Source organism: Mustela putorius, unplaced genomic scaffold (genome assembly GCF_011764305.1).
Source record: "Mustela putorius furo isolate JIRA1106 unplaced genomic scaffold, ASM1176430v1.1 tig00003853_pilon_pilon_pilon, whole genome shotgun sequence".
Taxonomy (NCBI): Eukaryota; Metazoa; Chordata; class Mammalia; order Carnivora; family Mustelidae; genus Mustela; species Mustela putorius.
Window position 1 is genome coordinate 85,003,570 of NW_025422005.1, and position 27,606 is coordinate 85,031,175.

Consider the following 27,606-nt stretch of genomic DNA (forward strand, 5'->3'; position numbering starts at 1 on the left):
TGGAAATAAATCCAATGGAGACAAAAAAGACAAAAGGTCAGTGAAAATAAGAGCTGCCTTTTTTGGAAAGATAAACAAAACTGATGAACTTTTAGATAGACTCACCAAGAAAGAGAGAAGACTCAAATATATCAGGAAAGAAAGATAATCTATTCCTGTCTCACATCAAGATCCTAGAGGAGAACACAAGCAGCAACCTCTTCAACCTTGGACACTGCAACTTCTTGCAAGACATGTCTCTAAAGGCCAGGGAAACGAAAGCAAAAATGAACTACTGGGACTTCATCAAGATAAAAAGCTTCTGCACAGCAAAGGAAAACAATGAACAAAACTAAAAGGCAGCCTACAGAATGGGAGAAGATAATGGCAAATGGCATTACAGATAAAAGTCTGGTATCCAAGATCTACAAAGAACTTCTTAAACTCAACACCCCAAAACCAAAGAATCTACTCAAGAAATGGGCAGAAGACAGGAAGAGACACTTCTCCAAAGAAGACATCCGAATGTCCAACAGACCATGAAAAAATGCTCCATATCATTTGCCAGGAAATTCAAAACCACAATGGAACACCACCTTACAACTTGTACAATGGGTAAAATTAACAAGACATGAAACAAGTGTGGGAGAGGATATGGAGAAAAGGGAGCCCTCTTACACTGTTGGTGGGAATGCAGGATAGTGCAGTCACTCTGGAAAATAGCATGGAGGTTCCTCAAAGAGTTAAAAAAAAGAGCTAGCCTATGACCCAGCAATTGCACTCCTGAGTATTTACCCCAAAGATACAGATGCAGTGAAAAGAATGGATACATGCACCCCAATGTTCATAGCAGCAATGTCCACAGGAGCTGACCTGTGGAAGGAGCTGAGATGTCCTTCAACAGAAGAATGGATAAAGATGTGGTACATACCTACCATAGAATATTACTCAGCCATTAGAAGGGATGAATACCTACCATTTGCATTGGCATGGATGGAACTGGAGGGGGTTATGCTATATGAAATGAGTCAAGCAGATAACAATTATCATATGGTTTCACTCATTTGTGGAACGCGATGTATAGTGTGAAGGACCACAGGGGAAGGGAGGGAAAACTGAATGGGAAGAAATCAGAGAGGGAGACAAACCATGAGAGACTCTTAATCATAGGAAACAAACTGGAGGAGAGGTAGGTTGGGGAGCAGGGAAACTGGGTGATGGGTATTAAGGAGGGGACATGTGGTGATGAGCCCTGAGTGTTATATGTAAGTAATGAATCATTGACCATTACATCAAAAACTATACTTTGGCTAATGGAATTTATATTTAAAAATGTGAAAACTTAAAAGAAAGAAAAGAGGGATGCCTGGGTGGCTCAGTTGGTTGGGCAGCTGCTTTCGGCTGGGGTCATGATCCTGGTGTCCTAGGATCGAGTCCCACATCGGGCTCCTTGCTGGGCTGGGAGCCTGCTTCTCCCTCTGCCTCTGCCTGCCATTCTGTCTGCCTGTGGGCGCTCTCTCCCCCCCCCCTTCTCTGATAAATAAATAAATTAATTAAAAAAAATAAAGAAAAGAAACATGAGCTATTACAATGAATACCACAAAAATACAAAGGATCTTAAGAGAGTACTAGGAGCAAGTAGAGGCCAACACCTTGGACCTAGAAGGAATAGATAAGATCCTAACAAAAACCTAGGAAAACTGAACTGTGAAAAAAAAAAAAAAAAAAAAAAAAAAACATCTAAACAAACTGATCACTAGTAAAAACATTGATTCAATAACCAAATCCTCCCAACAAACAAATGCCCAAGACCAGACAGTTTCACTGAGGAGTTCAACCAGACAGTAGAAGAAGTAGTAATACCAGCCGTTGTCAAATTGTTTAAAAGATAGGAAGCAAGGGCTGGAGGCGCCATTGGAGCCGGCTTGGCTTGCGAGCTCCGCTGAGGAGCCGGAGGTTGGGCCGCAGTTACCTCCGCGTCCGCTCCTGGTTCCTGGCCCATCAGCGGCATGGCGTGCAGGGCGACGTTGAAGCGGCCCATGGAGTTCGAGGCGGCGCTGCTGAGCCCTGGTTCCCCGAAGCGGCGGCGCTGCGCCCCTCTGCCTGGCCCCACTCCGGGCCTCAGGCCCCCGGACGCTGAGCCGCCGCCGCTTCTCCAGACGCAGACCCCACCGCCGACTCTGCAGCAGCCCGCCCCACCCGGCAGCGAGCGGCGCCTTCCAACACCGGAACAAATTTTTCAGAACATGAAACAAGAATATAGTCGTTATCAGAGGTGGAGACATTTAGAAGTAGTTCTTAACCAGAGTGAAGCTTGTACTTCGGAAAGTCAGCCTCATTCCTCAGCACTCACGGCACCTAGTTCTCCAGGTTCCTCCTGGATGAAGAAGGACCAGCCCACCTTTACCCTCCGACAAGTTGGAATAATATGTGAGCGTCTCTTAAAAGACTATGAAGATAAAATTCGGGAGGAGTATGAGCAAATCCTCAATACCAAACTAGCAGAACAATATGAATCTTTTGTGAAATTCACACATGATCAGATTATGCGACGATATGGGACAAGGCCAACAAGCTATGTGTCCTGAAGCTTTCTTGCATATCTGGTACCAGGTTTGACCTCAAGAGATGGCTGCTGTACACTTTTTGCAACTGGTTTGTATCACATTTCAGCTCCAACTTTGCATCCTGAGAACACTTAAACGTTTCTGCAGGTCCATTTTATACAACTTGAAAGACCTTAAAACTTTCTGGTTGCCACAAGCATATCTTTCTTTTCTGCTCATCCAATAAACAGCTGTGCCCTACTGTGATAGATTTTCCAAACAAAAGTACCTGGAGCAGCAGTTTAGCAAAATATGCCCTCAGTGGCACTCAACAAATGGAGTTTCCCCAAGCACAGTTCTGTAAGAAGTGTGTGTGAGAGTGTGTGTATATGTATGTGTGTGTGTTTTAAGTTATTATTTGTATTGTGCAAATTTTTTTGATCTTGGGGATTCTGGCTGTGAATTTGATGCACGACAATTATGGTTAAAAACATTTGCTTGGTCTACAGAAGATCATTAATGTTTTGTGACCATATAAGTTGTAACGGTAGATTGTTTTATGTTGTAGTATTATTGTTAAATATAGGGACTGTTTCCAGGCACAGAATATGAGTCATAAGTTAGGATGGACATTAGATGTGGTTATGACAATATAGCAAAGGTCTGTGGTCCTAGGTCTACAAATGCTTGGTGAGGAATTAGGACAAACTGGAGGCGGGCCGTTTGACACATGGACTCTGCCTAGCCGTGTTGAAAAATACTTTGACTCCAAGCCTTAAAATACCCACGTGGAGTCTGTGCTCACCTCATTCCCACAGAGAGCTCCCAGGACACTGAACCTCTAGAAAGAAAAGGTCTCCCTGGAGCAGGAGCATCAGGATTTGCTTGGGAGCACAACACAGGTGAGCGTGGGGCTGGGCCAGCCCCTGGTGGCACTGCTACTTGGGAGGAGCCACTTCGCCTTTTATCGGTTATTAAAAGCAGAATTTGGATCCTTTGGTCAGGCTCCCCCAAATTCTTTTTAAGAAGTGACCATGTTCAACTGCTTGAGCTTTGTTTTGGCAACCCCCTGCCCAAAGTTGCTTACAGACTGTTCTTCACCTTGTTCCAAGGCTGTGGAACAGAAAGTAGCCTCTGTTTTGAGGAGGTGGAAGTTAAGTATACATTTATTTTTTACTGTGACTTGTTCAGGACCACATTTTACAAAATGCCTTGTTTCCTTTATTATTGTTTCTGGAAAGGAAAGTTCTATTAAAATTGTTTTAGTTTGAATATAGAATAATTTTATTAATTAGGGCTTATTTTGAAAAATTCTGAGTTTAATTCAAGTGTATGCCAGTACCTTCCAAAGTAAGGTAATATTCAGAGACAGTTGTTCTGATCAGATGGCTTAGAGAAATTCTGGAATATTCAAATTCGAAGATTCCTTATTAATGAATGTCTTTGACTTAAATCTAACCAAAAACTGCAACATTATTCTTTGTACATTTTCATTATATAGTGTTAACAAGCTTAGTTGCAAACAAATAAAATACTTAAGCTATTTGTTTAAAAAAAAAAAGATAGGAAGCAAGGATATATGTCCAAACTCATTTTATGAAGGCAGCAGTACCCTGCTACCCAAACAAGATGAAGACATTGCAAGAAAAGGAAAGGCCAATATCTCTCATGAACAGAGATGCAAAAATCCTCAACAAATTATCAGCAACATCAATTCAACCACCCATGAGGAGAATCACACAACAGGATCCCACGGGATTTATTCCAGGGATGCAAGATGATTCCACATCTGCACATCCACCAATAGCATATACCACCTTAACAAAATAAAAGACAAAAATCCGAGGATTGTTAAAATAGATGAAGAAAGAACACTTGACAAGATTCGATATGCATTCATGATAAACACTGTAAGCCATCTGGGTACTGAGGAAACATACCTCAACCAAAAAAAGACCCTATATGAAAAGCCTGCAGCTGATGTTATACTGGAGGGTGAAATGCTGAAAACTTTCCCACTACCAGCAAGAAAAAGATAAAAATGTTCACTCTTACCACTTTCATTCATCATCCTATTGAAAGCCCTCACCAAACTATTTAGACAAAAAAAAAAAAAAAAAAAGATATGAAATCTAAATAGGAAAAGAAAATGGTCATTTCAAGAAATGGAGGTCCCTTTCTTCCACCAAGAGGAATGGTGCCTGAGCAAATGACATGATACTATATGTAGAAATCCCTAAACAATACACACACACACACACACACACACATACACACACCTGTTAGAATAAACAAATTCAGTAAAGCTGCAGGGTACACTGTCAACAGACAGAGACCTGTTGCATTTCTTTTTTTAAAAGAATGTATTTATTTGACAGAGAGAGAGAGAGATTACCAGCAGGGGGCACAGCAGAGGGTCAGGGAAAATTAGACTCTTTGCTGAGCAGGGAGCCCAATGCTGGGCTCATTCCCAGAACTCCAGAATTATGACCTGACTTGAAGGCAGATATTTAACTGACTGAGCCAACCAAGTGCCACAACTTGTATTTCTATATACTGATGGAAAACTTTTACAAAGAGAAATTAAGAAAGCTATGCCATGGACAATTACATTAAGAAAAAAAAACCTTGGAATCAAAATAACCAAGAATGAGAAAGACCTGGTATACTCAACACATGGTGGAAAAAGGCAAAAGAAAAAACATGCATGTGTTGGTAGGTGAATATATGGGCCAAAAGTTTGGAATATGATACAAATAAATGGAAGCATATGTCATGCTCATTAATGGGAAGAGTTAATAATGTTAACATGTATGCTGTACCCAAAGCAATCTACAGATGTGATGAAATCCCTCTCTGAATTCCAATGGCATTATTCAAAGAAATAGAAGACTGTCCTAAAATTTGTATGGAATCAGAAAAGACCCCAAATACCCAAAACAATCTGGAGAAAGAAGAAGAGAGAGTTCAAGATGGTGGAGGAGTAGGAGACCTTCATTTCATCTGAAAGGAATTTAGCTAGATACCTACCGAGCCATTCTGAACACCTGCAAATTCAAGCAGAAATAAAAGAATAGCTTCAACTCTACAAACAAAAAAGTGACCACTTTCTGAAAGGTAGGAAGTACAGAAAAGTGAGTTCAAGTTGTTAGGCAGGAAGATAAACCATGGGGGGCAGGGAGCCTCCGTCAGCCGGCTACTGCCAAGTGCTAAGGGCAAAGAACAAAACAACTGGAACATTTAGAAGTCTGCTCTGGTGAGGGATGTCACTCTGGAAGCTAAGCAGGGGGTGGAACCCTTAAAAGGACAGTGTGAGGTCAGGATCCTCGGGGGTCCCAGGATGAAGCTCAAGCTCTGCTTGAGGGCAGCAGAGCTCCCAGGTATCAGAGCAGGGAAGCCGGCTGCAAAGAGTGAGCCCAGGAGTGGGCTCTAAGCTGGGGGTTGGCATAAACTGTGATCCACAACACAGTCTGGCCACTGCTCTTTGAGAAGCGGCCCAAGAAGTGGCACAACTGGAGAGAGTCCCTTTCCTCCACCAAGAGGAGTGGTGCCTGAGCATGCTGCAGGAGTCTTCTGGGTTTGGAGACTCCAAACGGGGTCAGCCATAGATAGAAATGCTTGGTCACAAGTCTGATGAGCACAGAGTGCAAACAGAGACCAGGGAAACATGAATAATTGACTGCTTTTCTGTGAGAGTACACTGAGGAGTGGGGCCCTGAGCTCTCAGCTCTGGGGCCAGAGATTGGGAGGCCGCCATATTCATTCTCATCCCAAAAGACTGGAGTCATTCCCTGCATATTCTCAGACCACAATGCTTTGAAAATGAAACTCAATCAGAAGAGGAAAGATGGAAAGAACTCAAATACATGGAGACTAGAGAGCATCTTACTAAAGAATTAGAGGGTCAACCACTATCAATTCAAGATGAACTTAAAAAATCCATGGAAACACAGGAGAATGAAAACACAACTGTTCAATATCTTTGGGATGCAGCAAAGCCAGTCCTAAGAAGGAAGTACATCCCACTACAAGGTTTTCTCAATAACCAAGAAAGGTCTCAAAAATACAACCTAATCCTACACCTAAAGGAGCTGGAGAAAGAGCAGCATAGAAAGCCTAAACCCAGAAGGGGAAAAGAAATAATGAATATTAGAGCAGAAATCAATGAAGTAGAAACCAAAAGAATAGTAGAACAGATCAGTGAAACTAGGAACTGGTTCTTTGAAAGAATTAATAAGATTGATACATCCCTGGCCAGACATCTCCAGAAGAAAAGAAAAAGGACCCAAATCAATAAAATCATGAATGAAGAAGGAGAGATCACACCCAACACCAAAGAACTACAATTATAATAACATATGATGGTAACTCTACGTCAACAAATCAGGTAGTCTTGAAGAAATGGATGCATTCCCAGAAAATAGAAATGACCAAAGCTGAACCAGGAAGAAAAGGAACGTGAAAAGCCCCATAATCAGCAAGGAAATTGAAGCAGTCACCAAAAATCCCCCAGGAAACAAGAGCCCAGCACTAGATGGCTTCCCAGGGGGATTCTACCAAACATTTAAAGAAGATTTAATACCAATTCTTCTGAAACTTTTCAAAAAAATAGAGCTAGAAGGAAAACTTCCAAATCCTTTCAATGAGGCCAGCATTACCTTGATCCCCAAACCAGAAAAAGACCCCACCCAAAAGCACAATTACAGACCACTGTCCCTGATGAATACGGATGCAAAAATTATCACCAACATAGTAGCCAATAGAATCCAACAGTACTTTAAAAGGATGATTCACCACGACCAAGTGAGATTTATTCCTGGACTGCAAGGGTCGTTCGAGAACCGCAAATCAATCAATGGAATACACCACCTTAATAGAAGAAAGAACAAGAACCATAGGATCCTCTCAGTAGATGCAGAAAAAGTATTTGACAAATTACAGCATCCTTTATTGATCAAAACTCTTCACTGAGCAGGGATAGAGGGTACATACTTCCACATCATAAAGGCCATCTATGGGAAACCCACAACATCATTCCCAATGGGGAAAAACTGAGAGCTTTTCCCTTCAGGTCAGGAAGATAGCAGGGATGCCCATTCTCATCACTATTGTTCAACATAGTACTAGAATTCCTAGCCTCAGCAATCAGACAACAACAACAAAAAAGGCATCTGAATTGGCAACGAAGTCAGACTCTCACCCTTTGCAGACAATAGGATACTTTCTGTGGAAAACCCAAAAGATTTCACCCCCAAATTCCTAGAACTCATCCAGGAATTCTGTAAAGTGGCAGGATATAAAACCAATACACAGAAATCACTTGCATTTGTCTACAGCAACAATGCGACAGGAGAAAGAGAAATTAAGGAGTCCACCCAATGTATAATTACACCAAAAACCACAAGATACTTAGAATCCATCTAACCAAAGAGGCAAAGGATCTGTACTCAGAAAACTATAGAATTGTCATGAAAGATATGGAAGACACAAAGAAATGGAAAAATGTTCCATGCTCATGGATTGGAAGAACAAATATTGTGAAAATGTCTATGCTCTCTAAACCAATCCACAGATTCAATGCAAGCCCTAACAAAATACCATCCTCATTTTTCACAGAACTGGAATAAATAATGCCAAAATTTGTATAGAAGCAGAGAAGACCCTGAATAGCCAAAGGGATGTTGAAAAGAAAACCAAGGCTGGTGGCAATCCAATTGCACACTTCAAGCTTTATTACAAAGCTGTCATTATCAAGAGAGCATGGTACTGGCACAAAAACAGACACACAGATAAATGCAACAGAATAGAGAGCCCAGAAATGGACCCTTAATTCTAAGGTCAACCAATCTTTCTCAAGGAAGGAAATAATATCCAATGGGAAAAAAGAAGTGTCTTTAATAAATGGTGCTGGGAACACAGGACAGCCAAATGCAGAATGAAACTGGACCATTTCTTTATATCATACACAAAAAATAGACTCCAAATGGGTGAAAGACCTCAATGTGAGACAAGAATTCATCCAAATCTCTGAGGAGAACAGAGGCAGCAACCTCTTTGACTTCAGCCAGAGCAAATTCTTGCTAGACACATCTCCAAAGGTGAAGGAAACAAAAGCAAAAATGAACTGCTGGGATTTCATCAAGATAGAAAGCTTTTGCACACAAAGGAAACAGTCAACAAAACCTAAAGACAACAAAGAGAACAAGAGAAGATATTTCCAAATGACATATCAGATAAAGGGCTAGTATCCAAAATCTAGAAAGAACTTACCAAACTCAACACCCACAGAACAAATAATTTAATCAAGAAATAGGCAAGGACATGAACAGACATTTCTCCAAAGACATCCAAATGGCCAACAGACACATTAAAAAGTGCTCAACATGGGGTGCTTGGGCGGCTCAATGGTTTAAGCCTCTGCCTTCAGCTCAGGTTATGATCTTAGGGTCCTGGAATCGAGACTCAGGTCAGGCTCTCTGCTCAACGGGGAGTCTGTTTCCTTCTCTCTCTCTGCCTGACTCTCTGCCTGCCTGTGATCTCTGTCAAATAAATAAATAAAATCTTTAAAAAAATGAAATATTGCCATTTGGAATGGCATGGATGGAACTAGAAGGTATGATGCTAAGCAAAATAAGTCAATCAGAGAAGGACAATTATCACATGATCTCACTGATATGCAGAATTTAAGCACCAAGACAGAAGATCATAGGGGAAGAGAGGAAAAAAGGAAGCAAGATGAAACCAGAGAGGGAGACAAAGCATAAGAAACACTTAAACTCAGAAACAAACTGAGGGTTTCTAAAGGGGAGGGGGTGAGGGAATTGGGGTGGCTGGGTGATGGGCACGGGGAGGTTATGTGCTGTGGTGAGCACTGTGTGCTGTGTAAAATGGAAGGATCTCAAACTTGTACCCCTGAAACAAATAACACATATGATCATAATAAAAAAAGAAGTGAAATAAAAACTTTTAGAATATAAATGTAAACTACGTATAAATAAATAAATATATAAATAATCTCACTGATAAGAAAGGAAGAAAGAAACACAGCAAGCAAACAAGCAATTAAGCGACCTGGAGTCACCACACTCCGATTTCAAGCTAAACTACAAAGCTGTTGTCATCAAAACAGTATGGAACTGGTGTAAAAACAGACGCACAGGTCAATGGAACACAGTAGGAGGCTCAGAAACTGATAATCACAGTATTTTTGGCCACATTTATTCATTCATTTATTAAAGGTATATTTAAACTTAGCTCTGATAGAATTATTAACTCTGAATGGGAATTAATAATATTGATGTCCTGTTCCAACAGTTGCTTCCAATAAATGCATTTCTTTAAACATGCTGTTTTATATAAATACATATTATAAAATAAGGATGATTTAGAATCCGCATTTTTAAGAGAAATTAAATGACCTTTAATAAACCTACCATAGAATAGGAAATATAGATATCCATCATCACAACTGCGAACATCACAAAAGAAGATAATCAGACACAATCTCGTGTCTGGTGGAAGAACAGAACACTACTTAAGTAGTTCTGCCCAAATGTTCAACCTGGTGAAAGCTATAGATCCAGCTACTCATTTACAAAAACACAGATGTCAGAGAAAAGTCCAACCAAAGAGTAGGAAGACATCATCAATGAAGTCTACAGTGCATATATTCCGACAGGAAAAATATTTTCCCAACAAATAAACTGTAAAACAGGAAAGAAAGAAAGAAAGAAAGAAAGAAAGAAAGAAAGAAAAGAAAGGTAGGGAGGGAGGGAAAGAGAAGGGAAGGAAAAGAAAAAAGTAAAGAAAAAAGAAAGGAAAGAAAGAAATCTCAGAAACTAACCCACACATGTGTGGTCTTAACTTATGACACAGCAGAAAATATACAATGGGGAAAGGACTGTCTCTTAAGTGAATGGTACTGGGAAATCTGGACACTAAATGTGGAAGAATGTGACTGGATTACTTTCTTATATCACACATAAAGATTATGAATGGATGAATGACTTGAACATAAGAACTGAATCCGTAAACCTCCAAGAAGAAAACACGGGTAGTAAGTTTCTCGATATTTATTTTGGTGAAGAGTCTTTTACATCACACAACAAAAGCAAAAATAAACAAAGGGAATGACACCAAACTGAAATTTCTGCATGGCCAAAGAACCCATCAAACCCTTAAAAGCCAACCTACCCAATGAGAAAATATATCTGCACATCGTATGTGTGAGAAGAAGCTAATATCCAAAATACACAAAACACTCCTTCAAATCCAAACAAAAAACGAATAAAAACTGGGGAGAATATGTAAATAGATAATTTCCAAAGATGGCATACAGGTGGCCAACAGACACTGAAAAAGTTGTTAAACACCACTAATTGTCATCAGGGAAACATGCAATCAGCTATCACCTCATAATCATGGGAACGGCAATCCAGAGACAGTGTCCAGAGATGGACACCAGGTATGGTCAAGGTTGTGAACACAAGGGGACCTTGTGTGCTGTTGGTGGGAATGGAAATTGGTGCAGCCACTGTGACAAATGCTATGGAGGTTCTGGGGAAAAAAATTAATACAACTACCACATGACCCAGTAATTGCTCTACTGAGTATTTCTTTGGAAAACACAAAACACTCTCTCAAAAAGAGAGATGCACTCCCATGTTATTCACAATAACCAGACATGGAAACAATGACCTTGGGAGCATTATGCTAAGTAACTCAGACACAGAAATACAAACACCAAAGTCTCTCATGGACTTTCCACATGGAATCAAAACAATACTGAATGCATACATACTGAGAGCAGATTCGTGGTTACCAGATTCAAGGAAGGGAGGAAAGGGGTAAAGATGGCCAAAGGTGCCATGTTTGAGTGATAAAATCTGCAAGTCATGGAATGTTCTGTGCTGCATGGAGACGAACGCTAACCCTGCAGGATGGGGTACAGGCTCCCCTGCTGTTTGAAAGTACAGTGTTTCTGCTCTCACAGCAGAAATGATGTAATAAAAAAGAACTTACCTAACTAAAATGTTGTAACTAATGATGTAACTAAAGATGTAAATGATATAACTATTAAGATGTAACTAAAAGAACTTACCTAACTAAAATGATGTAATTAAAGAACTTACCATTCATTTCTACAGAAAAATTAGTGAGCATGCTCAGACACCAAAAGTTCCTTCTCTTTGGCTCTTTCTAGGCCTCAGGACATAACATCCTAATGGATGCCCAAAATAAGTGGAGATAAAGCACAGCAGATGCGCACAGACATGTTTCAAAGCGCTGGTGGCAGAATGCAGAGAGCAGAGCCCAGGAAGGAGATGGCTGGGTGCATGCTGCCTCTATGGTGGTTCCCCACAAAACAGATGCTGAACGTGATGCCCACTTTTTGACTTTTTTCATAAGAGGGAAATCCTCTTCAGGTTTCTTGCTACTATTGACCTGGGTAATAACATAGACCTTCCCAAAAAGTCAAGTGTCTTACCATGAACTTTGAGAAAAATGGGGGAGACTTGTACTTGAAAGTTGCTGAGGGGGTAGAAGTGCACAGCAGAGCCACTGTGAAAGGCACCTTCCTCAGCAGGTGGAATAGACTATCTCTTACCCCCAGAAACCTCCTCTTTCACCTCCCTCGGGACAATTAACAAGAGCTGGGAGTTACCTCAATTCCTCCTTTCTCCCATTCCCAATCTTGAACACATTGGCAAATCCTCTGAGCTTCATCTTCAATAGGTACCCAGGATAGGACTAACCCTTCCTTCCAAGGCCACCTCTCTGGTCCACACTGGAGCCCATCTCTTGCCTGAGTTCCTGGAAACAGTTCATCATTGACCTCCTTGCCCATCCTCAACACTTTGTCATCTGTTCTCAACACTGTAGCCAGGATGGCTCACTGAAACAGAATCTCATGGGGTCACAGCCCTGCAATGACTTTCTGTCACCTGGTTGTCACCTTCCTGAAGTCATGTCCTAAGCTATCTCCTGTGGCCACAGGGCCTTCTTGCTGCTCCTGGATATACCTGGTATGCTCCTGCCCCAGGGCCTTTGCATATGCTTTCCCTTCCTTTTAGAAGGCTCTTGGCGTGAGACCATTCGCTTTCATCATTCTTTAGAACTTGACTCAAGCATTAACTTCCTAGTAAAGACCCACCTGGCCCCTATGTGAATAGCAAGCATCACCGCCGTCTCCCCTTCAGCACCCCAGCCCTGTCTCCTGCTTTCTATTTCCAAACCAGTTACCACAGTCACCAGGCTATCTCGATAAGGGGGAAACAGAACCCTACTCTGATAGTTTCACCATGGGATCCCTCTGATTTCCCAGTCCAGAGCCCTGGGGGAAAAGGTGACCAGAGCTCGTGTACAGCGAGGATGCCTGGGACAATGGGTTCACCTATGGCACCCTGAAGACCATCAGGAAAATGAGCCATAAGAGGAATCCGGTTGCACATGAATCCTGAAACCAGACACCTTCCTCAATTCCAGGTGAGCACACACACATTCTCCCCTTGCCGGATGTGCCCATCTGAAAAGCTGAGCAGAGAAGCATCCCAGGGTCCAAACCTCCCTCTAGCCATGGTCCTGGGAAACAGACGTCTCTCCTCCCTGCACCAGCCACCTGTGATTGACGTCCGGCATCCTCCTGGGCTAGGCAGAATCTTGCACCTCTCTCTCTTTCCTGGGACGTCATCACAAATCAGGCTTTGCTGCACAGTTTTCAGGAAGGAACCTGCAGCAGCAACAGCAGCAGCAGGCCACCCAGGATCGGTCGCAGTCTCACAGGTCAGGCCCCGTGTGGAACTACAGCTTCAAGGAGACCGGTGTTCCATGTGGCCTTGAAACCTCATGGCAGGAGCTGAGATTTCAGTTCCAAATGAAAACCGGCCCCTTCCACACAGCACAGGAAAGTGGAGGATTCCTCAGGGGTGTGGCTCTGGAAGAAGTGCTTCTCCTGGCTGAATTCACAGGCACCAGCCAGAGGACACCTGTGGTGCCTTGTCCAAGGAAGCAAGGGACACAATGGGCAAGAAACCATAATGCCGCCTGTAGGCTGCTTCCCACCAAGCCCCCTGCTGAGATGAGGGCTGGAGAACCAAACAGGAAGCAAGTTTCCTATCACGTCTGTAGCAGGAGGGCTGGCCCTGGAGCAAGCTGGCCTGTGCATCAAGAGCGAAGGCCACCACCAAGGCCTTACAGTCTCCCAGCGATCTGATCTGACTGCCCTGCCAGGCTCACACCTGCTGACATGGTGACTCCTAAGACCCAGAGACTGCTTTCCAGTGCAGCTCAATGCTGCTCACAGAGAAGCCAACTCCAGTCTCAGAAACGTGTTCATCGTTAGCTCTGGAATTCCCTGGGTTTGTCCACACTGATCCAGCCCAGTGTCCCTTCTAGATCCTTCCTCCAGTGCCCTAGAGTTTCGAGCCACCTTCAAGCTGCCCTCCAAAAGGCAGGAATGGGCCTGTTTAGGCAGACCAGCTGAGCAATTCTGTCTGCAAGAAACTCGAACCACATCCTCCCTGAACACCAATGCTTCTGAGTCCAAGCTTCAAATCCTCACTCCCTAGGCATGGAGCACCACATCAGCATGAACATTGCTCTTTCAAATCTCTTATCTCCTGTTCCTTCAAATCAGACACCCAGCTCCAGTCACCACTCTATTTTCCCTTCAGAGAAGTAAGGGAAAGGATAGAATAGAACACTACGTGGGCAGAGCACACATCTATCCAAATAGAATTCCGTGTTCTTTCTCATACAGGCAGCCCAACATTGCCCATCCTGATGAGAGGCCCCACAAGTTCAGTCCTCATATATATTTGATCTTGTGTTTTTCCTTTGGATATTTGTATCTCGAAGTCAGTGTCTAGATTGCCTTCTTAAAATAACAAGAATAATAATGACATGGTCATGTAAAGGTCTGGTTCTCCATAACCAGAAAACATGGCTCTGGTTCAGATAAGGATGAAAACACAACCTCTTCCCAGGAAGCAAAAACAGACACCCTCAGGGATCCTGACACACCTCACGGGAGATGAGCTCCTTTGCTCCATGGAGCTGTCCAAGTGCAAAGGGTGCAGGCGCCCTCCAGGGTTCATTCTCTGTTCTTCATCAGTTCCCCTGTTCAAGTCGCAAGTGACTCACCGGCTCAGGTTTCAGAGTCCAGGATGGGCCACCAGGTGAGCAGCTGAGCAGACACACACACACACACACACACACCGCCTTCCCTGCCTCACCAGGGAAGGCTAACACTGGGATTGCAGGAAGCCACTCCCCAGGCTCCTAAACACTCCTCCATTTCTCCCCCTCACAAAGCTCACTGCACCCTGTTACAGCTCTGAGGCTGTGCTTTACCTCAAAACCTAATTTTAAAAAATTTATGTATTATTTGACAGAGAGACACACACCAAGAAAGGGAACACAGGCAGAGGGAGTGGGAGAGGGAGAAGCAGGCTTCCCGCTGAGCAGGGAGCCCAATGTGGGGCTCCATCTCAGGACCCTGGGATCATGACCTGAGCCAAAGGCAGATGCTTGACTGACTGAGCCACACCAGGCACCCCTAAAACATAATTTCTAATATGAGAAAGCGTTCATGGAAAAGAAAAACATGAACCCGCACAAAGGATTCTTTGACTATTTCAGAAGTCTGTTTTCCCATTGTTTAATTAAAACAGGAAAGAAAAACACACAAACTTCTGCTTCCACTAGCAGGTCTGACGCACTTCAGTGATTGAAAGGAGAGCAGGAAATACAAGAGGAACACGTGTTCTGATGTCATTTCCACTACCTAACTTTTGAAACCCCACACACACTCAAAGAAAGAAGCCCGACCCAGCGTCTTGGCCTGGCAACGCGGAGAAGTCTGAACTGGAGGGAGGGGGACAGACGAGGAGCTCATGTGTGTTGGCTGAGGCCGGTGGCACAGAAGAAGGGGCTCTGCCAGATCGGCACCCGGGCCTCCCCTGTCCTCAGCCAGGAACCTGCTCCCAGCCCTGACCTGTCACAACTGTCACATGTGAGAAACGCGGCCACCCGGGGAGCCAACCCTGCCCACCCTCTCCTGCAGAATGCACTCTGCTCTCCTCTGGGACCCCTGTCAGCTCTCCCCAGAACTGGAACACCCCTGTCTGCTGCAACGCTCCAGGATTCCCTGCACCTTCCAAAATTACACTGGCCCAAGGCTTTCATGAGAAAGGAAGAAGGCTACCTCCTGAATGGTTAACACCTCCTGTCCTCTTCTGTCGTATTTCTCTGCACTTACCTTCCTACCCGGGCAAACTGTAAGCAACATATCAATGGAACATGAACGTGCTCTGAGATCTGAATCTTTCACTGCAGCTTTCCAAAGACTCCTTATGTAGTAAGACACTAGCGTATCCTGCCACAGTGTTTGAAACCTATAATCTACAGAATAAGAGAGCGAAAGTCACTCCATTTTTACCTCAATCTTCATGAAGCAGAACATAGTCTTTTTCTTTTTTTAAAGATTTTATTTATTTATTTGATGGACAGAGATCACAAGTAGGCAGAGAGGCAGACAGAGAGACAGAGAGGAGAAAGCAGACTCTCGCTGAGCAGAGAGCCGATGCGGGACTCAATCCCAGGACCCTGAGATCATGACCTGCGCTGAAAGCAGAGGCTTAACCCTCTGAGCCACCCAGGCGCCCCCTTCTTTTCTTCATTGACTTAAATTCTAGTTCGTTTCCCTGCAGTGTTCATTCCTTTGCTTCAGGGATAGGATTTCCTGATTCCTCACCTGCCATAGAACACCCAGAGCTCATCACCACCAGAGCTCATCACCACCACCCTCCCTATTAATGCCATCACCCATTTAACCCTTTCCCCTCACACACCTGCTCTCCAGCGACCCTCAGTTTGTGCTCTAAGGCTGAGTCTGTTTCCTCATTTGTCTATCTTCCTCCCCCCACTATGTTTATCTATGTTCCTTCTGATATCCCAGAGGAGTGAAGTCAGTGGGTATTTGTCTTTCCTTACAGATTTAGCTTAGCTTAAACCATTCTAGATCCATCTGCATCCTTGCAGATGGTAAGATTTCATTCTTCGTGAAGCTGGGGCCTATGCCATTGTGTATCGATCTCCCACATCTTCTTTCTTCATTCTTCAGTGAATGGACATTGGGACTCCCTCTATTGTTTCGCTATAGTTGTTCATGGTGCTATAAACATCACGAAGTTTGTACCCCACTGAATGTGCATTTTTGTGTCCTTTGGGTAAATACCTAGAAGTGCAATTGCTGGGTCCTAGGGTTGTTCCGTTTTTAGCTTTTGGAGGAACCACTATGCTCTTTTCCAGAGTGGCTGCAACAGGCTGCATGCCCGGTGACAGTGCAGGAGGGTTCCACTTTAAGCAGAACATTCCCTGCCAGCAATTTCCTAAGGAGGAAATGGAAAACCTGTGGGATAACCTGACTCACCCAGCACCAGGCAAGCAGTTCCAGAAATTCACCCCAGAGCTCCTGATGCCAAGCCCGTTGAAGACACTTGTCCAACTATCTAGATGATCCTTTTAGTGAAACTAGAAAATCAAGCTTCACTTTTATTTTTTTTAAAGATTTTATTTATTTATCAGAGAGAGAGGGCGAGAGAGCAAGCACAGGCAGACAGAATGGCAGGCAGAGGCAGAGGGAGAAGCAGGCTCCCTGCCGAGCAAGGAGCCCGATGTGGGACTCGATCCCAGGACGCTGGGATCATGACCTGAGCCGAAGGCAGCTGCTTAACCAACTGAGCCACCCAGGCGTCCCCAAGCTTCACTTTGAAATCATTTATATTCATCCCTGCAGTTTCCATTAACGTAATTACACCTGCCATCAGCTTAGTTGCCTTTGTCACTGCAGTTGAATCCCGGCTTCATTTCTCCAGGAAATGAATTTACTAGTCTTTTTCCAGATCACTGCATTCTTGCAACTTCTGTACAGACTCTATAAACCTCGATATTTTTAGCTATCCTTTTTACCACATTTTTAGAACTATTTAACCCATATTTGGAACTTATTAAGGAGCTCTCTGTGGCAAACTTCAAGTTCCATACCTTACCACAAGCTTAACATGACCAGAAGGCTCCTCTGGAAATGCGGGTGAGCGGAGGCACTGGGGCTGCCGATTGGAGGGGACTTAGGCTCCTCTTCAGCCTGGGATAAGCATGAATCCTTCTTTGACCATCCCAACTTTGCCCCATATCCAGGGTAAATTCTTGATTTCACACCTGTTCTCATTTCTTCTCTCCGGTCTCTTGTCAAGGCCCAGAACAGCTGTTCCCAATGCTTTGTGTTGTAACATTCCACATGATACTCAGTAGGAGCCTAATATAGACGGCCTCTGTAACACAATTTCAATTACTCTTGTCATGCTTCGCTTTACATTCCACGTGATACTCAGTAGGAGCCTAATATAGACGGCCTCTGTAACACAATTTCAATTACTCTTGTCATGCTTCGCTTTACATTCCACGTGATACTCAGTAGGAGCCTAATATAGACGGCCTCTGTAACACAATTTCAATTACTCTTGTCATGCTTCGCTTTTGTGGCTCTCATCTGGACTGTCTCCAAATTCTCCTGCTCAATTTTAGCAAGCTGGCCTAGAGTTCTCTCACAAGGGTCTGACTAGCACATGAACTAGCTCGTCAAAGCCCTCCTGCTCAGGACTGGAACTGCCTCATCATGAATTCCTTTCCATTTCATTCTGAGCTTGCAAAGGTCAGGGGTTCACACTACCTTCAGTGCTTGCCGAAATGGTGATTGCCTTCTGGAACATGAAAGTGCTGTGATTGTTTTGTGGGGATAACAATGATAACATGAGCCATCTCAGGGTTTGGCGAAAATAATTCTCAGAGTTGACCTGGTTTCTCTGATGAGATAGCATTGAAACACGTGGTAACTTTGAGATGCTAAAGAGTGAAAATGAGTGCCTAGAGCTCAGGAGAGAGGTGGATGGAGAGAGAATTTAGGTCACTCCTGGGAGAGAGACGTGGCCAAACTTTTGCCAAGCATACTAATTACAGGTGAGCAGTAGGGAAGGAAGCCAGACTGCAAGGAGTTCGAGACCACCCAGTCAAGAAGGTAGGCAAAGGCAGGAAGGGTAGGATAGTTCACTCCTGCGGTGGCAAGTAAAGGTAACAATGTGAGAAAGGAAGGTTTGGAGCTTTTTTTTAGATAGAGGGAAATTAGTTTTACTGAAGTAGAGAGTTTCTAGGGGCAAGAGATTATTTAAAAAGAACAGTTCTATTTATTAGGGCAGCACTATTCACTAGAATTTTCTATGGTGATGAAAATACTCTGTTTCTGCAATGTCCAGTATGGTAGCCACTAGCCACATGTGACTCTCTACATTTAAATTTTAATTAATTAAAATTCAATAAAATTCAGCTTCTTAGTTATACTAGCCACATTTCAGTTGCTCAGTAGCCACAATGATTAAATTTAAATGGGTGTGAATTTAGTCACATGTGATAAGCATCGCATAAGCTTGGAGTTAGGGTTATTACTACCTAGAAGAGCAGATTAATCTCAAAGGATCAGTGTCTTCTAACAATAGAAGTTATTTCACCCCTATCACATCCAATCCAGTCAGTGCTGGGGGTGGTGGTGGGGAGGCTTGGAGATGCTGGCTCCTTCCATCTTGTGTGGCTGCCATCTTCAATATAAAGGCTTGAGGCTTGCTATGGAAAGGAAAGAGGAGTGTGGAGGATCTCTTGGGAGGTTCTATGGGCTACGTTTGGAATTGGTTTACATCCCTTCTACCCATATTGCAATGGCTAGAAATAAATTACATGGCCCTACCTAACTGCAGGCTAGGCTGGAAAATATTTAACTGTGTGCCCAAAAGAAAAGGGAACAGGTTTATAGATATACAACATGATCCTGACACATTCACCAGTAAGAAAAAAAAAAGTAAATTTGCCAAGAGTTCTGGGATAAGTCTCCAATAAGTCCTGGAAATGAACCTTAACCAGTGTGCCAGAGGACTGCATCTGGTATAGTTCTACATGTGAGGCAGAGGCTAAAAGATTAAAATGGATTAAACATAAAGGAAGGGTCAGGAGGAAGAAATGGGATTAATAATAGAGAGTAGCAAGCTTGATTTTTGGTGGAGAATCACATCTTCCTCAAAAAGAAAACAAAGGGAAAGTGTGAGAAGGTAAAGGTTTTGAGGTAAAAAGGGGAGAAGAAAGATCATTGGGTTGAATCACCTTGTCTTCTCTAAAGACATTTATTAGGAAGTTTCTCCTTAACACAACACGGCTGGGGAGACATCTGTGCAGGTGCTTAAAAATGAGCGGAAAAGATTGGCGCAGGTACTGTGAAGACTGGCTCAGGCATTTGCTGCAGAAAATTTAGAAGGAATCTGTTTGAGACTAACCTGGCAGCCATGATTTCTTGTAGAATGTGTCAGGTAAATTGAAAAATCAAGATTTTTCTCTTGATAAATATCCCTATGGTAAGCCATAAGGTTCTGTTCATCTTCTGTTTTTTCATAGAAGTGGGCTTTGAAAAATCTAACTTAGACTTTTTCCTTCTGCCATAATTAATACACTAGTATATGTGTAAAACATCAAGCTAGTGAATAGATTAGCATGCAAAAATAGATTAGCATGCAAGAATTTTAAGAAAGATTAGGTGAAAATATTGAAGCTAGTAATTTGTATTTTGACATCGGTTGGGTTATCAACATTGCATCATTTGAGGTTGGAGAATGAGATTACTGCTCATCAACACTGAAAACTAGGAAGAAAATACAAATACTTTTTGTCAGTGATACTGTAAATTCTTGGAATCACAACTAACAGGGACACAGTTTAGTATTATCGTCTGTATTTACCTCCCACTCCCTATTCCACCTCTTCTGCTTCCTCTCTACCCAGGTTCTTCAAGAACTGTCTTAGAAAACATTTATTACTTAATATGAGGTGTGGAAAGGCAACAAGTCACTTTATGTAGTTGACTTTTTCGGCTTTTACTCTACTCAGATAATTCTTCCAGATGCCCTTTCTTATACTCCATGTGGTTGAATGGGACTGACTCCCAGGGTCCAAGGATGACCATTACTATCCAAGCCTGGCCAATCAGGGTATTGTATTCTCCTGCCCACATTGATGGGCATGAACCAAGCCAGAACAATTGAAATTTTCCTTGGGATTTTAACGGGAAATAGAATGTGAGTTCTGAGGAATGTAAGTCTGGGTACTCGTAAGCATCTTTGTCAACACATTGCGACAGCTTGTCTTGAGATCCAAGAGATACAGAGTAAAGAGAGTAAAGAGTCAGAGATAGAGACAGAAAAACAAGAGATTGTCTTGAATTTATTAAGTCCCTGGATCCAGCCATACCTGAAACTGATACCCTGAGCATTTCAATTAATATGAATGAAATACCCTTTGTAATATAAGGGTAGGAAGAAATAGGCTTTTGTCACTTGCAGTGGAAAATGTCCTGACTGTTACACTTAAAAAAATACAGGTTCAAGCTGAAGAAGAGAGAAATTTGAACAATGGAATGCAAGAGGTAGTCCCTGCATTTTTATCTCCTCAAATTGTTGACCCTTTCGATAGTGGTACTTATGATATGTCCCAGGGGACAAGAGTAGAAAAGAAAACAATAGAAATGAAACTCAGCCTTCTCAATTGCTGAGAAAGCTTAGAGAAGACCTGAAACAGGATAAAGTAATATCTGGGCTTCATCAGGCACTTCACTTGGTAGTGATGACCCATTACTACTCTATTGCTTATTAGCTTAAGTAAGAGAAGTTGGTCGGAGTTGTGCTAAGACATAATGTGACAGAGTAGCAAGTGGATCTACCCGGACTGAGGTTCAGTTTGCACTGTAGTGGATGTGTGACATGAAGAAATTGCTTTATGTGTTATAGTCTTCACTAACTTAAAATGTATAAAATATCTTCTATTAGCAGAGATGGCAATTATCTCCTAACAGCCTTTCTCTCCTTTACCCAAAGTAACAAAATATTTAGCTAAGCACATGCCCTCTTATTTCCCACACTTTTTTGCAACTAGGTTGGCCATATAACTAAATTATAGTCAGTGGGATGTAAGGAACAGTGTCCAGAGGGGCTTTGGGGGAATCTTCCTTAGAAGACAACTGACAGGCAGACAGCCTCTTCTCTGAGGTCCTGCCTGTCACTCCCTTATGGTATATTCAGTAAACTTCTATCTCCTTCATAAAAGAGAGAGAGAGAGAGAGAGAGAGAGAGAAACAACTGAACATATTGTTCTTCATTTAAAATTCTGCTAATGCCATCAGTAGAGGTAGGTTAAATTATGGTACATACTCTCCTAACCCTCTAAGACAGGATTAGTAACCTTTATTAGATGCTGTCACTGCACCCTGTTTTTTCCTACTTAGACATGTAATGATACTTTACTTTTAATGATTGTTCAGTATCTGCCTCCTCCTCCTTACTAGACTGTAAATCCAATGAAGGCAGGGACCATTAGGGAGGATATTCTGTGCCCAGTGCTTAGCATCATGCCTGCTGTACAGAAGTTTAGTATCAAATGTATAACAAATACACATACAGAATATTATACAGTCACTTAAAGTACAATAATGTAGAATTGTTTATTGACATGTAAAGTTACCCATAATGTTAAATTAAAAAATCAAATTATAAAATAGTAGATATAGCATGATCTCATTTTTATAAAAAGAATAGCTATGTATACAGAAACCTTGATCTAAATGTTAACAGTAATATGATTATGGATGACTTCATTTTCTTTGTAACTCCTTAATGTACTATCTAAATTTTAAAAATAACATTCATTTGATTGTTTTCTAATTTACATGATTCTCATTTTGAAAAAAATTGAGATTTACAACAACTTTTTTGTTACAAAATTTCACTTGAACATATAGACAATATTAGAAGCAACCTGGATTTCTGAATGCAAATCAAAATGTTGGATTATATTCACCTTGATGCTACTTCTGATTAAAGTGGGCCTCTTACAAAATGATCATTCTGATACCTTCATTTCTATAGAATATTTATCGTTTTAATATCCATAATTACCCATTAGACTCTTCTCTCTCCTCGTATTCACATTCCTTCTCAGGATACTGAGAATGGAATACATTATCCTATCCTATGTTTTAGCTAAAGGCAAGGAGGATAAAAAATAGTTAAAAGGCAATGGACTTCCAAATTAAGACAATGTCAGCAGCTGCTACATTTAAAGCACTTTCCTTACATGAGGCAAGTTTGCCAAGGTGAAGTTTTTTCCTAACATGTCACAAAAATGTTACCAAAATTCGAAAAGTATATTCATTTTAAACAAATGCTTTTGACAGCCTTACTGGTTATAAAACTATAATTGGGCTATTTTTTATTTTCAATGCCCAAGGTGGGGCTTGAACTCATGACTCCTGGAATCAAGAGTCACATGCTCTTCCGACTGAGCCAGCCAAGCATCCCTATAATTGGGCAATTTTCAAGATTAGCTTATAATTTTCCCCTTTAAAAGATATTAATTTATATAAACAAGAAATTTACAGATAATCTCTATGGAGCAACATAATCATGGATATCTTAAAAGGTTAAGTAATTGCACTTATCCAAGAGTTAGTGTTATCTCTCATTTCTATTGTGGGGAAATGGAAGATACTTCTGTACATAAATTCCTTTTCCTAACTAAGTGTAACTGAGAAGTTTCACTAAGGTCAGTCTAAAATAAAAAAAGAAAAAAGAAAGAAAGATAGGGTAAACACTGGATATGGCAGTCTGTCTTTTAGTAACATTAATTTTGTTGTTCTTGCTAGTTTCAACCCATGGACACAAAGACCTCAGCACCATATTAAGAAGTGACATCATGACCTATAAAATGTGACAGCCGCAGAAGAACTCTTACACCATCATTCATTTTCGGTAAAAAGTCTAACAGAACAGTGAGAAATATTGTGCCTTGGAACCTTAATCATATAATACAGATCATTTCTAATACACATTGTGATGAAGCTGCACAGCTAGCTCTACATATTCTTTGGAAGCTCAAAAAGTTCAAAGACATCCGATGAATCTTCATTTCAGATCTAGTAGCATATAAGCTGGGTTTTCTAAGTAAGATTTCCACAAATTAGAGAAGCGTGACATTGTAGCACCATCAATAATTCTGTGATCAGCTGACCAGCTCACATTCATTATTTGTGCTTTATATACTTCTCCTTCCTGGTTAAATCGGGGAAGGGCCTAGAAATAAGGCAAAGAACAGTCAACCTTCACTTGCTCGAAGGCTCTAGCAACAGCAATGGTGAAAGAGTAAGCAAATTCCCCTCCTTGTAATAGAAGAAATGCGCATCCCAAAATGACTTGAAAATGCTAACTCCAATTTTTCCCATTTTTATATTTGCCTCAAGCTTTCAGTTTTGCCAGGGTACTTCCTGTACCCTGCACAATTTCCATATATACAGTAAATCTCACTTCAGATTTCAATTACTTAACAAATATTTATTGAGCACCTACTATGTACCAGGTACTCTTCTCAACTCTGGAGCTAAACCAAAAGAAGCAACATTCCTTGCCTTCTTGGAGCTAACATTTTAATGTAGAGAGACAATTAAGATACATAAGTAAAATATGTAACATGTTAGATAATGAAAAGTGCAAAGGAAGCATATACCATGTAGAAACGGGAGAGAAGGTAGGCAGGGGCCAGGTGCAGGCAGCATTTTTGTTTGACAGGCTGGGCAGGGAAAGCCTCACCGAGGCTTCCTCAATGAAGGCAGTGAGGAAGAAAGCCAGGCGGATACTCCAAGAGATACAGAGGGGAAGCAGGGCTGGACTGTTGGAGGAATAGCAAGGTGGGCAGGATGGCAGCAGTGGAGGGGGTAGGGGTGGGAGGTAGGAGATGAGGTCACAGATGGAGCAGGCGGAAGGCAGGGCACATTGTCAAGAGCAATGCTTCTCAATCTGTCCTTGGTAAATGCCCTACGGTTTTTTTTTGTTGTTGTTGTTTTTTTAAATTTCTATTCCATTGCACACTATTTTAAAAAAACATATTAAATTACTAAACAATACCTAAGTGGCTCAGTCAGTTAAATTACTAAAGACAAACAAATTTAAAGAAAAATTTTAAATGATAAAGAAAACACAAGCCCTAACTTCTTATTAGATTCACCAGACCCAAAATCACCTGTCAGACTGCTGTGAAAGTATCCAAACCCTATTTCCCCTTTCGGCAGTGACCTCCTCACAGTCTTCTCACGGGATACAGCAGTCACAGCCCCACATGGGTCCCTGATTACACTGAGGAGCACCAGTGCAGGTCCATGGAGGCCACTACACAGGTTCAAATGGCCCTGAAACTGAGTGAGGTGAGAAGCTGCAGGAGGAGGTCTTTGGGAAGAATGGCCATTTACCAAAAAGGGAAAACTTCAGAAGGAGCAAGTTTGAGGGTAGGGGGTGGCAAGGAAAGGAACAGAAAATTCAAGATGACTAATTAGATATCCAACCAGGATATATGAATTTGGCAGTCAAAGGAGAGGCCAGGTCTGGAGATATAAACTTGGATGTCTTCAGCATATACATGGTGCTTAAAGATCAAGAAAAGGGCCAGAACTGAGCCCTGGGGCACTCAGAGGCTTAGAGATTAGGAAATAAGGCAGCCTGGGCAGAGGAGCCTCAGAGGGAACAAGCAGTAGATGGGAGGAAAGCTGTAACAGCAAGGTATTCTACTAGCCGTAGTGAAGGACACTTTCCAAGGAAGTGGTGTCAATCAGCTGACTCCAGTGTGGCTAACAGGTCAGGGAAGACAAGCACTGAGAACTGAGTTATGTGGGGTATTAGTGACTTAGACCACTTATCAACAGGACATTCAAAATTTACAGTGAAAACAGAAAGTAGCGAAGGAGAGAGGATACACTGAGAGAGAAGAATGAAATACGCCCTACTTGTTCCTACCCAGAACATATTATAAGGTTTATATTTCAAGAACTATTCTTCTTAGCTTGATGAAATCATGGGTCAAATGATTTGGTAAACAGACACCTAGTGAAAAGATATTTGCACACCAATGTTCACAACAGCAGTCTTCACAAGAACCAAAGAAAGGAGACAACCCAACTCATTAGAGCCAAGCAGATAAACAAAATGTGGTGATATATGTGGACAGTTTCAGTCTGGGACAAAGTTCTGGAGATGGATGGTGGTGACAGTTGTAAACATGTGAATGTACCTAATGCCACTGAACTGTACACATTAGCATGGTAAATTTATGTTATGTATAATTTACCACAATTATATATACGTACATATACCACAATTATATATATATAATTGTATGTATATATACATATATGGAAATTTATAGAGATATATAGGCACATATATGTATATATATAAATGTGTATATATGTATATATGTACATATAATCCAGAGGGTAATACATCTCTTTAATGAAAAGGAAAAACAAGACTTGCCAAGTAGGTATGATGACTGGGAACCTATAGGAAGTCAGAATCCTGTGAGATTCAAATGCTGAGCTCTTGCTGGGTGGGGAATGGGTGACAGGGAAGGTATATTCAGAGAAACTCCTGATTTCCAAGGAACAGAGTCTGCTATGTGTTGTTTTCTTTCTTTCTTTTTTTTTTTTCTCTCTATCTCCTCTGTATGCTGGAGGGAAGGCTAGGAAAAGGGAGTAGCATAGCAGCTAAAGTACTATCTGCAAGAGAGCAAATCAAAGGCTGAATGAAAGTCTTCTGTGGAAATTTTAGATGCCAATACAAAAATGATAACTCATGAAAGACAAGTCCCAGACATGCTCAGTGTGCAAGCATCATAAATATAAAGAAAGAATGATTTTTCTGAAAACATGAACACCAAAATAAGTCAAAATAGTGATGACATTTAATAATGGTGGTACTGCAATGGAATCCAAGAACTTAATTCTTTGATTCTGATGCCTCTCAACACTGAATTAACAGAGATGCCCAACCTCTGTACCACCCCCTGACCCAGTTGTAATTCAGTTGGTATAGAGTAAGCTTAAACATTTTTTTCAAGCTCCCGGATGATTGTAATTTGTAGCCAAGAATCACTGCAACCCTGGGGTGCCTAGGTGGCTCAGTTATTAAGAGTCTGCCTTCAGCTCAGGTCATGATCCCAGTGTCCAGGATCGGGCCCTGCATCAGACTCCCTACTCAGTGGGAAGTCTGCTTCTCCCTCTCCCACTGCTTGTATTCTCTCTTTTGCTGTGTCTCTCTCTCTGTGTCAGATGAATAAATAAAATCTTAGGTGAAAAAAAAAAAAAAAAGAATCACTGCAACCCTAATTCTAAGTCAGTGTCTCCTAAAACATGGTCAAGAGATCACTCATGTTGGAATCACCTGGGCTCTTGTTTATTTATTTATTTATTTATTTATTTATAAAGATTTTATTTATTTGACACAGAGAGAGAGACAGAAAGAGTACAAGCAGGGGGAGCGGTAGGCAGAGGGAGAAGTAGACTCTCCGCTAAGCAGGGAGCCCAATGCAGAACTTGATCCCAGGACTCTGGGATCATGACCCAAGCCCAAAGCAGACGCTTAACTGACTGAGCCACCTAGGCATCCCCACCTGGGGTTCTTGTTTAAAATATAAGTTCTGGGGGTTCTGTCCCCAAAGCCAAGAATACCGCTTTTTTTTTTTTTTTAAGAGAGGGAGGGGAAATGGGGGGACAGAGGGAGAGAAAGAGAGAGAATCTTAAGGAGGCTCCATGTCTAGCACAGAGCCCAATGCAGGGTTCAATCTCACAACCTTCAGATCATGACCGGAGCCAAAATCAAGAGCAGAATGCTTAACCAACTGAGTTACCCAGACCCCCCAAGAATACTACATTTTTAACTAGTACTCTCAATGAGTCTTAAGCAGAGTGAAGCATGAGAAAAATGGTCTAAACGGTGTCTCACTTTGTTATAAATAATAATTTGGGCTGGCTTACTATTATCTCTGGTCTTTGGAAATATTTTGATGGGAGCATACTGACTGTATTTGTGATTATCCATAAAGATGCGCATCTGTGCCTGGCATGAACCACAGTGGTTCTATACGGAACAATCCAGATCACCACCATTTCCTA

General features: G+C 41.9%; 3 protein-coding genes across 3 annotated transcripts in view; 1 reads left to right on the forward strand and 2 right to left on the reverse strand.

Moving 5' to 3' along the window:
* Positions 1-2,048, reverse strand: part of LRRC39 (leucine rich repeat containing 39) — a 30,093-nt gene extending 28,045 nt beyond the window's left edge. The window contains exon 1 of the mRNA XM_045064906.1: positions 1,952-2,048. The gene's annotated coding sequence lies outside the window, so the exon portion shown is untranslated. The remainder of the gene's footprint in view (positions 1-1,951) is intronic.
* Positions 1,989-2,792, forward strand: LOC101686356 (akirin-1-like). The gene has a single exon (XM_045064907.1). The coding sequence runs from the start codon at positions 1,989-1,991 to the stop codon at positions 2,565-2,567; it is 579 nt and encodes a 192-aa protein (XP_044920842.1). The 3' UTR covers positions 2,568-2,792.
* Positions 2,793-22,088: 19,296 nt separating this feature from the next.
* The window catches only part of DBT (dihydrolipoamide branched chain transacylase E2), a 54,684-nt gene continuing 49,166 nt past the window's right edge, over positions 22,089-27,606 (reverse strand). The window contains exon 11 of the mRNA XM_045064908.1: positions 22,089-23,740. Within this exon, the coding sequence (XP_044920843.1) occupies positions 23,573-23,740 (168 nt within the window). The 3' untranslated portion in view covers positions 22,089-23,572. The remainder of the gene's footprint in view (positions 23,741-27,606) is intronic.